General features: G+C 40.6%; 1 protein-coding gene across 2 annotated transcripts; it reads left to right on the forward strand.

The window, feature by feature from the left end:
• The first annotated feature begins 1,078 nt into the window (after positions 1-1,078).
• LOC306707562 (interleukin-6 receptor subunit beta) lies at positions 1,079-14,229 on the forward strand. Of its 2 annotated transcripts, XM_079175069.1 has the most exons (15): positions 1,079-1,121; positions 3,109-3,265; positions 4,185-4,332; positions 5,721-5,887; positions 5,971-6,134; positions 6,436-6,601; positions 7,663-7,745; positions 8,045-8,276; positions 9,279-9,467; positions 9,754-9,858; positions 10,879-11,025; positions 11,396-11,527; positions 11,622-11,715; positions 11,905-11,986; positions 12,329-14,229. In XM_079175069.1, the coding sequence occupies exons 2-15, from the start codon at positions 3,208-3,210 to the stop codon at positions 13,091-13,093; spliced, it is 2,532 nt and encodes an 843-aa protein (XP_079031195.1). In that variant the 5' UTR covers positions 1,079-1,121; positions 3,109-3,207; the 3' UTR covers positions 13,094-14,229. The 2 variants fall into 2 exon arrangements, with proteins under 2 accessions (XP_079031195.1, XP_079031196.1); XM_079175070.1 differs by lacking the exons at positions 1,079-1,121; positions 3,109-3,265 and having other exon boundaries at positions 4,184-4,316.
• The last annotated feature ends 784 nt before the right edge of the window (positions 14,230-15,013 follow it).

A 15,013-nucleotide genomic window follows, 5' to 3' on the forward strand; every position in this document is an offset into this window, starting at 1 on the left:
TTTGGCCCAACATCTCGGGCTGTAGCCATGACCCACATACCCTGCAAAGCTTCAGCACACATAGAGCTACTTGCAAGTAGGTCTGTCAAATTTTGCTCTATTGTGGCATGGATTTACCTGCTACCTGACATGATTATATTTCATCTTCTCAGCCCCTAAGCACGACCACCCCAAGTTTGAAGGAGAGCGCTCGGTGTGCTGGTCCGTCTCCAGAGAGGCAAGAAACTTCGTAGCCAGCCAGAGACTTCTTGAGCTGTCCAGTCCCAAAGAGAGGAGCGCTCTGTTTGAGGGATACGACCCGTACGTGGTTAGCCAGGCAGCCCGCTCTGCCAGCCCCTCGCCTCGGATACGACAGCTCTGTCTGCCTCTGCCTCGCAAATGTAGCTCAATCTATGAGAGATGAGGTCTGGTCCCCGGAGGAGTGTTTTGTCTTCTACTTTTCCTCAATGTGATAAAAGTTGTTTCCATGTAAAGACGTGACAACGTGTCTTATTTGCTGATATTAAGTATCATTATTCATACCAAGTATGACGCTGGTTGGACTTGTAAGCTACTGCTATGTGTGTAATGCATTTTTAATTAGTAAATTATGAATAAGACGACCTGCCTAATTGCGAGAATGTCATTTTTAACAGGGAGGGAGATATTGGTAGCTGCAGCTAAAATTGCTTTGAGACATCCTGCAACAAACAACCTGCAGCACATCCAGAGAGCCAGTGAGTCAACTCTGCCGGGAGATGTCACAATATTAATAATACATTTTAAAAGGCTATATGAACCATAACAGCTTTTACACGGATAAAAAAGACAGTTTAAGTCCTGAACTGTTTTAGTTGTTGTTGCAATCCACTGTAAGCAGGAACGTGTAGCTCCCTTTTTCAAAGCTTATCTTCTTTCTTTAGTTCTTTCATGAGAATTACATAATCAATTCCTCATTTCGAGAGATTTCCACGATCCTCCAGGGGACCCGGAACCCCAGCTTTGGAACCGCACGGAAGCGCTGCACGGACAAACAGCGGGGCGGGACAAATGTGTTTATTATCACCTGACAGCCAGCTACTCTTCCATAATCACTATAGATGGACTCGGCGAGGCGCACACACACACACACACACACACTGGTAAGTGGACTGGATGTTGGATCAACTCGTTTCCACTAATGCGTTTTATTTCCCGTTTCTCTGAACTTATCCTCGAAGTCTTGCGTAATTGATAAAGCGGGTACAGAAGGCTTAGTTCGTTTAGTTTATCGTGAAATGAATTTATGATTTTAATAAATAGACAAAGGTGGACGGCTCCTACTTGATATATGTGTATTCTTAACTCAATTTTCAGGGAATCAATGACGTTTTTCAAGATAAGTTTATTTAAATTTTGTAAAGTTTGTGTGTGGGCATTTATTTTATATGAATTTTTCTGTTTGCTAGAGCTGACAGGATCAGTTTATTAATCGATTAGTTGCCTGAAAACGTATCAACAAAAATTGTGATGTGGATCAACCTGTTCATATATGTTTCAAGCAAATATATCAAAAAAGTTTGCTGGTTCAAACTTCGAAAATGTGACGATTTGTGGCTTTACCTTTCTCTGTTTTACATCGTTGCAAATTGATTTTATGTTTTGTTCAGTGGGTAATAAGTGGGCTACAATTTATCTTGGGTTTGGATAATCTTCTTAATCAAAAATAATAGGACAAGACTGTGTACAGCGCACATGGGCTCTCTGCCAGAAAGGGTTAATTCTAAACCTAACTAATTTGTTCTCTAAACCGAAGGAGATTTCTGGCAGAAGGCGAACCTTCCTGCAGACTCCCCACTCAACTGTTGCACATGTTCTCGGAGTCTGTCACACTCCTACCTGTGCTCCGCAAAACAATCACTATAGGTAGGAACTATAATTACCCTTATGTTGGACATAAAAATGAAAATAGTTGATTAATGAATTCCATCAATATTTGAAGTTCCTTATTGTAATAAGTGTGACATAAGAAAACAATGGACACATGCTTTTGTAGATTAAAGTACCAAACATTAAGAATATGATAAAATGATATAATTAACTTCACCTCGACAGCTGCAACTTTAAAATGCTGCTAACATGTTGCATCAGTAATATAAAGATACATGGGTCATTCCAGTCACTGCTGTCTAATGAGTGTTTTATAGTTTTACAAGTACAATTAGTAAAATAATGGGTTTTCTACTTCCATTTAAGCATCTGAGAAAATATATATTTTTTAAGCTTGTAGAGTTCACTTTTGTGTCAGAGAAGTGTTGATCCAACTCTGTTTACAAACTGCTTATAAATGCAAACAGGGAGACTTAAAGGCAAGTGTTACCGTGCACAATCCAAACTCAAACGATGGCTCCAAAAATGAGCTGTATCAACACCTCTCACTCAGGGTCACCAGTCTGGGTGTTATACGCTTCACAAAGGTTGGTTTTATTTCAGAGCTTTTACTTTAGATTTTACTGGTGTACCTGATAATACGCCAGTCCCTCACGTAACATGATGAGTCTGAGCTCTCACACCCAGGTGAGGTTAATATGCTTTTAATCGTAAAATGTCAGACCTGAAATTCTCCCTCAGTCCACCACACCCATTTAGGAAGTCAAATATTTGTTATTGTTTTACACATGTCTCATGTTGCAATGCTGAGTGTAAAAAAAAAAAAAAACTGCGAGAGCTTGACATCAGAATCAGAATCAGAATCGGAACCGTTTATTGCCATAGTATGTTGAACATACAAGGAATTTGACATGATGGGAGGTGCATAACATTTAACAATTAACGACAACCAACACAGTGCAAAGTAGAAACATTACAATTTACAGAAAAAGATAGAAAATAAAGTAAAATATAAGATAAAGTAAAATATAAAATAAAGTGAAATATAGAATAAAGTGAAATATAAAATAAAGTGAAATATAAAATTGTTACGGCTCATAACAAGAAAAATGTTGTGAAACTTATTTCACTACGCAGTAAGCTTAACCCAGGGAAAATGATGACGTGTAACCACTAAACGGAGTCATTATTTGACATCCTGGACCGTCGGCTCCTGAATTTGTCTCAGATCTTACATTATGGTGTTCTTCTTTTGTGAAGCTGTTCAGCGTGCAGGGTCCTCAAGCTGAGTTGCTGGTGGTGTGATGGGGGAAAGTGAGTAAGCCGGGGTGCACTGCCAGGAGAAACCAGGTGGTGGTCATGGAGCGGAGACCGGCTGTGGTGTGGACCTGCCTGCTGGGGGCCGGACTCGCTTTGGGTAACATCCTCTCCTTTTTATAATCCAGAGTGGTGACATGTGCTGATATTTGTGTGAATGCCGGTAGTGGTTGGGGGATATAAATAATTATTGGAGAGGGATTATGATTATTTATGTTCGATCATATCACCAAGCAGGAGGTAAGTTACTACCACACCTGTTTTGACAGGTTCAATACTGTTGGTCTGATAAACACCAGCTACTAGTTTATCTGGTTCTCACAGACAGTGCATCAGTATGTCTGGTAAATAGAAACTCAGTTAGCACTGACATTATTTTAGTTCTGGCCCCAAGCCCCCCCCCCCCCCCCCCCCCCCCCCCCAAAAAAATACTTAATCTATTTAGAATTAGATAATAGTAAATATGGACCACCAGTAACAAATTAAACATTTAAATGGCAGAATTGTGACAAAGTTAACGTTAAATTGACTAAAAATGTTCCTGGAAAGGTTCCTCCAACAGAAAAATGTGCCAACATGTGTATTGTAATGTGTGTGCAAGACGGAGCATGACCAATGAATGATTGTTGATTATCCCCACACATATTTAGGTTAAGGCGGAACCAGCAAGGAGACTCTCGAAAGTCCAACCTTACATCTTGTATCGTCTTGTCTGAGCTTCAGTTTAAACCTCAGGCTAAATAGCGATGGCATCACATTCATAAATATTTGACAGAAAATAAATCATCAGAACAAATTTTTGCAACAGTTGGCACATGGAACAGATTCACTTACAGCTATCGCTAAAAGCATGTTCTGCATGAAGATGTTTTTCCAAACCACTGCTTGTGCATGTTGTAAACAAACTCATAGCTTTATAACAAACCAAAGTCTCCAAACCTCCTCATGGAGGACTTGCAGTATCTTGCCCATCCGTGCCGTTAACTCCTGCCTCTCTCCATCTTCTGCCTTCCCTCCAGCCTTCTCCGCTACGACCCCCAAGGCTGACCCCCGACCCCCAAGGCTGATTGGCTGCGTGTTCCAGAATCGAGCTAACGTCACCTGCTATTGGGAGGCTGGTGACACCCCGACGACAAACTTCACTCTTGAAGGTCTTTTGTACTTTGAGTGAGCCAAAACATTCCTTTACTACGTTAGAAGTCATGTTCGAGCCCATACAAGTCGTTAAAACATGCGTGCGCACTTTGAAATCAAGAGTTTTCTTTCCCAATACTTTCCCAATACAATTTTTGACTTTGATCAGGCTTTGGCTACAGACAACACTTGCTTACATTGTTGACATTAAGAATAAAGAATAACTTCAGCCCTGTTCTTTAATTTGTCCCCTATACATGTCTAGATAGCTAACCGTTCACTCTGTAAAAATGCTAATTTGTCAGCAGCACACTTCCCTTCGGAAGTTGCTTCATTTGTTCAAATTTATGCGACCAATCATTTTCTAAGAGTCTGTCTAGGAACTTGGGACAGATGTCACAGTTACTAGAAAGAGAGCATAACAAATAGTTTTAATTTACTCTTTTTATGACAATAAACTTCAACCTGAGAAACAGCTTCCGTCTTCTATTGAGCTAAGATAAGCATTTTCTACTGAGTGGCTGATAAGCAGAAAACGGATATCTGATAGTGCCGTAGATTCTGATTGGCTGCTAATATTGTACCCTAAAAACGTTCATTGCACTTAACATGATTTCTTTTCAAATGTGATAAACTGTCTTTAATCTCGAGAATGATCCAGAGACTATGCAGTTAGCGTAACAACTTTCATTACAACATGCCGCTCACTGACCCAACATTTATTTGTGCTTCCTGCAGTGTGTGCAGCAGACCACAGACCACAGACCACAAGGGACTACAACTAGCATTTCATTGTGTAACTCAGTGTTGTAGAATGACAATTGATAAACATTGAATCTTTGACTTTGTTTATCAGCGTTTATGACAGATTTCAAATAATGTCAAATTAGATTTGCAAGTCGCTCTTCACCGGTAGCAAAGCATTGGGATTTCGAATGTTTGCAAGTTTGCGTTTGATAATAATTCTGAACGCTTTATGTAAATGCTTGAGTTTGTAATCAGCTTCGAATCTCACATTCGTGTGAGACTTTGATGGTGGTTTCATGAATTGAGCCGATAAGAGTCGGACAGCTTCCATCTCACGTCCATCGGTTTGTTGGGTAATACTCTCAGCTGTGTTTGTTGCCCAAAATGAGTTGCAACATTGTGTTTTAAATGGAGATACTAGACTTTTTTTACACAGCAGTCTACTGATGTGTGCGAGTCTGTGTGTGTGCCTGCACACTCATCGGAGACATGTGCAATGCGTAGGATGCATAGACATTTGCGTGACAAAGCTTGCATCTGTGATTGCTTGTGGTTTTGTACCTGTTTGTGTCTGCTTGTTGACTATTGTGTCTCAAAGAAACATTGTTTTTCATATTAGTGTATGTGTGTGTTTGTGTCTCTTTCTATGTTTATGTCTATTTGGGGATGCACAGTACAACAAACAGAACTGAGGAGCTGTTCGCCTGCACCACATCTGACAACAGCTGCACGGTACGGCACGACACAGCAGTGAGGAACGTCTTTTGCATCACCATCACAGCACACGGGCGCAACGGGAACATATCGTCACAAAAACGGTGTCAGCCTGGTAGGACTGAAGGTGAGGCTGCTGTGCTTCCCTTACTTGCACCCGTATTGTTCCTGCTTACTTCTTTTTCACTCTTCTCTCCCTGTCTTTCTCAGTGATGTTGCCTCCAGTAATTTTGAAGAGCATAAAGTCAGTCGGTCGGAGTCCTCGGTGTCTGAACGTAACCTGGCGCTACGTCTTGGGTTCCTTTCCTCTGGCTCGCTTTGAAATCCAATCTGGAGACCTGAAATCCCAAATAGAGTTCACGGCACAGGGGCAGGTCTGCAACTTCCAAATATGGCTTCCAAACATAAAACCACACACACCTGCATTAAGGATCCCATTCAGAATATCATTGGTGCCATTTCACAAAGTCAAGACGATGTCTCACGCAATCTGAGCAAGTGGCACACAATGTAAAAAGTTGCCTGATTAATAAAGACATTGTAATGTTTTTATTATTATTATTATTATTATTATTAAAATCCTTCACGTTCCACTTTCAGGAATAAAAACAAATGTGTAGCTTCCTCACAAGTTAATCTTCATCTCACTTTGTGCCGTTTATCTTTCCTGTACAGTTTGATGCGCAGGTGGAAAACGTGACAGTCAAAGACATCAGCTTCCTGGTTTGTCTCTTCAGGCCTGACACTTTATACACTGTCAGGCTTCGTCATCGCTACAGAGGACCAGAGAGTCCGTGGAGCCCGTGGAGCAATGACCTACAGGGAAGGACAGGGGAGGACGGTGAGACAAAACAGAGTGGACAAACTTGTGTATTTGATGAAAGACTTAATCACTGTTGTCCTACTTAATAATCAAACCAGTGCTGGATATCGCAATTACATAGTTAGCGCCTAAACCCATAAGCTTTCAGGAAAACCACAGGCATCCCCTTTTTTTTTTTTACACAAGACTTCTATTGCTTTCCAAATTGATAACTTTTAATTTTTTACTTTTAGTACATACTGCAGCTGCCCTTACAAAGTACGTACTGTTGCATGCAGTATTCATTAAATTGGCACATATTTGTCATTGCTGCTTGAACCTAAACCCTCTTGCTCATGTATCCGCTTTGCAGACATTTGTGGGTCAGAATAGCCATAAAAGCATGCTGCGTTGGGTACTTCAAAATGCAACCGGATGCACTAGAACATCCTGGTATTTTTGACATACTGCATTTAACATAATTTGTATTGGGACGTACTAAATCTTTTCCTGGCATGCTAAATAGTATGGTAATATGGTAATATGGTAATATGGGTATTGGAACGCAAAGTCTACAGCCATGCTTGCAGGTTTGAACTTTGAGTTAAAGGGAAGCATGCTGTGTGCTAATATGTGCTAATTAGCAATAATGTTTTTCAGGTAAACCAAAGTATTGGACAAATTGAAAATGTGTCCAGAAGATGGCACAATAGTCAAATTCAGGAGAACACCAAAGGGGTTCACCAAAGCAATTTGGATTCATCCTCTGGACACCACGAATGTGTACAAAGGTTTTGCCAATCCGTCCAGTAAATGTTGAGATACATCCCTGCAAAGGGAAAAACGATTTGACTTGCTGGTGGCACTAGCAGTTGTCACACATCAGCAATTAGTGACGCATGTGAGAAAGGGATATATGAACATACAAGACATTTCCACCTCGTACTTTCCTGTAATTAAAGGCATATGTGTTTTCTAGTTTTCACTGCGTACAAAACGGATGAATGCCACCACCACATTGTTATTGTATTCAATAACATTCTGCTGTGTCTCCTTCAATGTCTTTGAAAACATCCTTTTCCCCTCCTTCCCTCGTATAGCTCCATCTGAAGCACCAGCTTTCTGGAGGCAAGTGAAACAAACAGACGAGAACGGGTTGAGACCCATCTCACTTCTCTGGAAGGTGTGTGTGCTGAACTGTGGGAATTTGCGTCATGTGACTCATTTTGTCCCTTTGAGCTGTCAAGATTTACAGTTTAATAACTTTGGGATGCGATTGGTTTTTAATCACCATCCCCTCACTAAATATTCCTCATTTGTTTTCATGTCTCTCTGAAATTACTAATTTAACGCATCATAGTGTGATTGAAGTTGAGAGCGTAGTTGAGATAGCTGTAGAAAGAGGAAGAGAAAATTCAATTTCATACAAACTCTTTTTATATAACATCACTTTTTGTTTTCTGGTTTCTGGTTGGTTTTCAGCCGCTGCCTCGCCTTGTAGCCAATGGCAGAGTTCTCTTCTTCAATGTGACCTGTCAGACAAAAAGCGGCCAGGTCCTGAACGATCACATGAGCTGCAGAGATTTGCACCATACGAGTACGTCCTGCAGCTTGCGCCTCCCTGCTGAACCATGCTCCTGCGCTCTGACGGCCTCCACCTCTGCAGGGGCCTCGCCAAAAGCCCGAATATGGCTCAGTGGAGCTTCTGAGACAGGTAGGGTGTCATGCCATCAAGGTACAGCCATCGATGCTATTGTTCATCATGACCTGAGTCTTAAATTCTACCCATACCCAACTTTGCCCATCATTTAAGTAACTTTGATCCCTTTAAAAAGGTTCTCTCTGGGATCCAGTTTCAATGCTCCGTTGCAAGGGTTACCCAAGTCTTTGGAACTCTACTGGAGAGATTAATCATTTTGTCTATTGGAGGATAACTTCATTTATTTTCAACCTTGACCCTATATTCTCATATTTTTGGGTCTAAACGACTAATGTGATAACCATTTTTTATTTGTTCCAGTATTTACAGAAAACACTGCTGATTGGCAGACACTAAATGGGCTGTAAATTAATCGCTCGTGCACCGTCGATGTACATCCACTAAAAGTGCTTGTTTTTGTTACTGACAAGCTCAGTTTGTTATTATAAATGTCTGACAACCTTATGGAAAGGACCTCCGAGAAACAACATGTTGGTTTTTATTGTTTTTTACCATTCGCTTGATCAGTCTGTTTGTTATTGTCTAACCAAGTCTCATTCTGAAATCACGTCTCGCTAGACATTGACGAAATCGGCTAAATATTCAGCCATGACATTGAAAATCTTTTCGATATCACGCTTTCTGCACTCAACACTACAAACTCTGACAACACCGGCACTCTCGTAGCGTAAGTTTCCACTGTGTCTTCCGGCATCACGACACAATAACTAACAGAAAGCAAAAGATAAAGAAAAAGGTTTTATTTCCATTATGTTGACTCTTATGATAATAACCTGAGTTTTAGTTGATGTACATTGATGGTGAGGAATTCCCCCGAGTGATAACATTGCAGCCTGTTTAGCGGTTGCTGTCTGCAGCGCTGTCCCTTAATACTGAAACAATTCAAATAAATTGCTGTCCCCATTAGTCTCTTTTTCAGGTTGAAAATACCAAAGGCACCGTTTTTTCACTGTAAATAAAGCCATGCCTTCAAACTACTCCATTGTTTCTCTTCAGAGCCACCAGCCCCGAGCCAACTCACTGCAAATCCACTGGATGACAGCGCCTTGGATGTTCATTGGACGGCTCCAGTTTATAGGTCAACGAGCGGCTTTGTAGTGGAGTGGTTTGCTGTCAGAGAGAAAAACAGTGGCATCCTTTACTGGGAAAAGCTGAATAGTTCCTGTACAGCGCTGATCATCACAGGTAATCCAACAACACGTACAACAGCCTAACGTGTAAAATATTAGGACTGTGTTCCACTGTTAGTTGTTAAATGTGCTAATTTTATAAAAAGCCTAACAGCCACCCTCCAATTGCCATCGCCATGTTGAGAGCCATGTGGAGACAATCCCCCAATCATAGATATGCTGAATTTTGAATTTAGCACCTTTAATGATGAAGCGATTAGCTGTGGAACAGATTACATTTTTTTATAAATCAAGTAGACTCACCAATGCTGATAATTACTTCCATCTTTTTATCGTTTTAGAGGGTATAAAGCCGATGGAGCGTTATGCTGTTTCTGTCAAAGGGCTGGATGGTGAGAGAGGGGCGGGGCAGAACCGGACGGTTACCAATTATACACGCCAAGGAGGTACGTGATCTACATGGCATATGTATTGTCTCATGCTAAAAGGTAAAAGTAGGTCCAGACCAGGACAGCTTCATTTCTACTTACGATGTAGATAAATCTAGCAAAATAACTGGTCACAAATGTATTCTTATTGTTTTTTTAAAGGCTCTGTAATTTCCTAAAATAACTGGGGACTGTAGTTTTTGGGAAGCATCATTCTCCAGGAGTCATTTGTGCATTTTTTGGGGAATATGTTTTGCTGCTGCTGAACACAGCAGGAAGGTGTATGTGGTATCAACACAAAAAATAAACTATAGTGTTCAAGCTTATCGTAATGAAGTAACATGTCACCCAGTGCAATTCATCATTATTGCAACAATGGAGGTCTAGTCCACAGAGAAACAAGAGTTTGGCTTTGCAGCCAATACTTGCCAGTAAGATACATTTTGTTTTTGACAGGACATCACAGGACTTAGTATTTGTGAGCTAAACCATTGTCGGTGTTATAACTTGGGTACTTTTCCAAAGTGTGTTCCAAAGTAGGATAATGTTCTCTTCTCTTGTACAGCAGCTTGTATGCAGTGCACCATTAGCGGCTCTTTATATTAATACTTGAATGGAAGTCGATAAAAGCTGCTGACTTCATGTTGTACCTCGTGTGATGAGGTGATCATGAGGTGATTTGATTGCTGCCAAACCGTGATGGTGTTGTCTCGCAGTCTTTTTACGTTTTAACAAGCATACAACGGAGGAAAACAGAAATATAACATACAACAAATTGTTGAAAATCAATTCCAGCTGCTGTGTTTATTTTCGTTTTATTCATTTCCGCCTCTGCTGGTATGGTGAGGAAGTCATGACAGCCTGTTTGTGAGAAAACAATCACATTTCTTTGATTGTAAGCCAATATTGTCAGACCAGACAACATCTGCTCAGCAGGTTGAAGCAACAACAAGTTGTGAAATAGAGACAGAGATCCAGCCTCCTTCTCACAATCACTTCTGTGGATGATCCTCACCGCCCCCCTCTGCTCTTATATAGTGCCCTTGGCTGGTCCTAAAGTGGTGGTGCAGCAGATGTCCAGCAGCAGAGTGGAGCTCACGTGGAGTCCTGTACCTGTGGAGCTGCGTCGTGGTTTCATCCGCAACTACACAATCTTCTACACAACAGCAAACCAAACAGACAGGAGTGAGTGATACACACACATTCAAGCCCGCTGAGGCGACGCTGGCCCGCACTTTACACACGCATCAATCCAGATGTGTGTAAAAAGGAAACGCTGGAGAGTAAGCGGCCTGTTGAAAGTGTCTTTGAGTCGGATGAGAGTAGTGTTGGATTTGCGTTCGTTTCAAAATCCAATATTCAAATAAAGATCTTCAGAGTAGAACGATTGTCCTTATCTGTGTATCCTTATGAGGGTAGAATGAACACTCATTTTATACATTACTATTTGAATCGTTTTATCATATTTTGTATTTTTCTTCTTCTTTGTTTTCATTTGTATTCTTTATTACTTCACCACATTTGGTCCATGTTGTTCCTTTTCTTGTTTATTCAGAAGAGAATGTGCCCGGTCAAGATCTCAGTTACTCTCTGAAGAATCTGCCACCTGGTAACTACGACATCTGTTTGGTGGCCAACACCGACGCTGGAGCTGGAGCAGATGGGCCCACCGCTAATGTGCAGATAGGTAAAGACTGGAAACACACACACACAAACACACACACACACACATATGTATATTGCTGTTTCTTTAACTTAACTTAGTATGTATGTGTGTGAAGACTCTGAGGAATTCCCGACACTGTATGCCATCCTTTCTGTCATTCTGACTTTACTGGCGTTGGTGCTGATGGGCTGCCTGGCACAGAACAAAAGGTAAGATCTCCGTGCACCAAAGGCACCAAAGGCATCCCACACTAAACAACACAAAAACACCTCCTCAAAGTTCAGTGTCCTACTTTTACTGTTTTACCGACTTCGTACATTTGGCACATCATTTTATAATATATATATATATATATTTGTTTCATTCTGTAATGTTTTTCCGAACAAATAACTTTGTAGGGTGAAACAGAAGCTGTGTCAAGACATACCTGATCCTTCCCATAGCAGCATGGCCCACTGGACCCCAAAAATCCCTCCGGAGGTAACCTTTAACCCCTCATCCTAAATCCAACATACTGCCACACAGCAGACAGACACAGTTAGCAACTAGCTAGTGAACATAGTAGAACATTTAGCAACTGAAGAACCAGATTATGTCCCTCAGGAGTTGGTAGAGACCAAAGACATTTGGACTCGCCAGGTGGCCAGAAACACAATTCCAAATGAGTGAATAATGTTTCGCTGTAACTGTTCGCCATACAAAGGAGATGATATGTCAATGTTATGTTCACTTGTTTTTGCTGCCAAAATTGGAATATAGAAAACTGTATACTTCCTTAAATAAAATACAATTTTAAAATACAATTTTTGTTTTTCACCTCAGAGTATGAAGTGGCCTGCAATCGCCAAGAGAACCGAAATCCAATATTCTGAAGTTATTTTACTTGGCAAAAGTGAGCTGCCGAACTTCGACCCATATCTGGACCTCAGCTGTCAAAGTGATCTCCAAACATATTCCTCTCAATGCTACTCTCCGCTCCCAGTTTCAGAGGCTCAAACGCCTCCAAATACCAGAAAATCTGAGAAGCGGTGCATCAAAAGCTCAACTAGTGCCCAGACGACCTCCAACGCTGATCGCTCCTCCAGCTCCTCCATCTACTCCAATGTCCTCTTCTCTCCAACGCTGAAAGGTCCCCCTACACCTAATCCATCCCTCTCCCACCGCCACTCCAATGACTGGCAGCAAAGCACTGTCAATGACGTTAAGCGCCAGCTAGGTGGAGACAGTGAGCCGTCTGTGTCTCTGCAGAGCAGGAACGCCACCATATCTGACTCACCTCGCTCACAAACAGATGAATTTAAAACCTTCCTTCTTTTAATGAGTCAGCATCAAAGCCCTGTCTCCTCTTCTGAGTACAGCAGCATCTCTTGTTCCTCTGTCCTGCCTCCTCACCCAGCTGACGTCACGTTACCCCAACACACTTTTTCTCAAAGCCTCAACAACTCTGTTCCTTCGCTGCAGCCCGACACCTTCACTCGCCCCGGTGATACTTTTACTGGGACTTTTTCACCTTTTCCTTTCTCTGTTTTTGTGGATTCCTCTCTCTGTCCTATGGAGTGTGATCCTTACATCTCCTCTGCTATTTAGTTTCATGCCAGGGAATTAAAAAAAACATTTGTTTTATTACAGTGTCCATAAAAAATATGCACAGCCCCTTTGTCTTTTTTATTAAAATGGTCAGTTTTTTCTTTACAAAACAATACATTTGTAAAAATTACATTATTTATTCCTTACAAGTGTATTGTCTAACAGAAACACATTTTATGATTATTTTAAATCAGTGTGATCAAGAAATTTAATGCTGAGTATCCAAACATTTTTTAAAGTAATAGTTTGACATTTTGGGAAATACATTTTATTTGCTTACCGTATCTGGTTCCCCCAGCTTCCAGTCTATATGCTAAGCTAAGCTAATCGGCTGCAGGTTGTAGCTTCGTATTCACTGTACAGTCATGCCGGTGGTGTCGATCTCTTCATGTAACTCTATAGGCAAGAAAGACAATAAGCTTGTTTCTCAAAACATCAAACTCTTACTTTATTTGCACTACTAAGTTTGAATATGACAAGACAAAACATGAAAAAAGGAGGTTGAATAGTTTTTATGGACACTATCTGTGATTGACTTATGACATTTTTGTACATGTTTAAACCACACTTTTTGGCAATGTGCTACTATACACAGCTCATACATATTGTACTGAATGTTTGAGTCATGGCTTGAATACTGAGGAATGTAAATAACACAAAACGCGGCTTGCAACACCGTCTTCTGTACATATTGTGTACGCTGATGCCTGTTTTATTTTTCTTTATTCAGTGCGCCTTTATTTATAAATGTGCTATTATATACGACCTATTTAGGATACTCCTGCCAGTTAACAGCATCTCTTCTCCTCCTATGTACTTTAGATCATCATATATCTCTGCTGGTCAGTTTCTCCTGGTGGCAGCTGTTCGCGACTTTTCCCCTCGATATTTGACATATTTTTTCAGCTACATACTTGCAATGTGACCCCTTTAGAGTTCTTTTAGTTTCCACGTAGCTTTGAAAACTCACATACCTGAAATTCAGACCTCTTAAAACGCTGTTCAACCTTACAATGAGCCATCATTTGTATCAGTGTTTGTCTTTTCAGTTTATGTTATTGGTACAATATGTTTGTGCATTCAAATGTGCAGTCAATGCGCCACCATTTCCACATTAAAACAGAACATATGTCGTGTGTGAAAGTTTGGATTCATAACTTATTCGTCCTGCATAACTTGTGTTTTCAGTTGAGTAGATATCCTTTAGACTGGAAAGTTTACTCAGTATGTTTGTAGCCCTTTTTATGGCACAGGTGATACTAATAACATTAACAATGTTTCTGCTCTATTCAAGCCTCCTAGTTAGCCATGGCAGTGAGCCCGCACAATACCGGCACACTGAAACTGAAGCAGCTAAATTGATTTCAGCCATGAAATGTATTATTTACACTTGTGCTTTCCCTGCTGTGACATCTCAAAATGTCTTCTGTGGAAAAAGAGCCTGAGGAGTCAAAACGTCTTGGTAAAGCACACAGGGGTAGAAATAAACTATGTCAGATTAAAGAGTTTGATTCTGAAGGGTTCTAACACTGCATTGCTTTCCTCTACTTATGAACAGTATGCTGTTTTAAAAATAGAGCTATCCCATTTTTATGCCCATATTATTCTGCCAAGAAAAGTTGAAAAGGCTCATAGGAAGACAAAGCTATGACATATTAAAAGTCAAACCCCTGACTTTTGTGGGTGTTGTTATGACTTTCAAAGTAAAAACTGTGAAATATGAATCACATATGTGATGGTCAAACAATTTACGTTAAAAGTCAAATTTCGGACTTAATATTTTTATTTACTTACCTGAAAGGTGTTTTCGCCTTTAATGTATACTCCCTAACTTTTTGTTTCCCTTGGGAAAAAGGTTTCCATAATATGGACTATAAGAATACTATTCTGTATATATAATATAAAATACTTAATTCCAAA

The sequence above is a fragment of the Pholis gunnellus genome (assembly GCF_910591455.1).
Source record: "Pholis gunnellus genome assembly, chromosome: 15".
Classification (NCBI taxonomy): domain Eukaryota; kingdom Metazoa; phylum Chordata; class Actinopteri; order Perciformes; family Pholidae; genus Pholis; species Pholis gunnellus.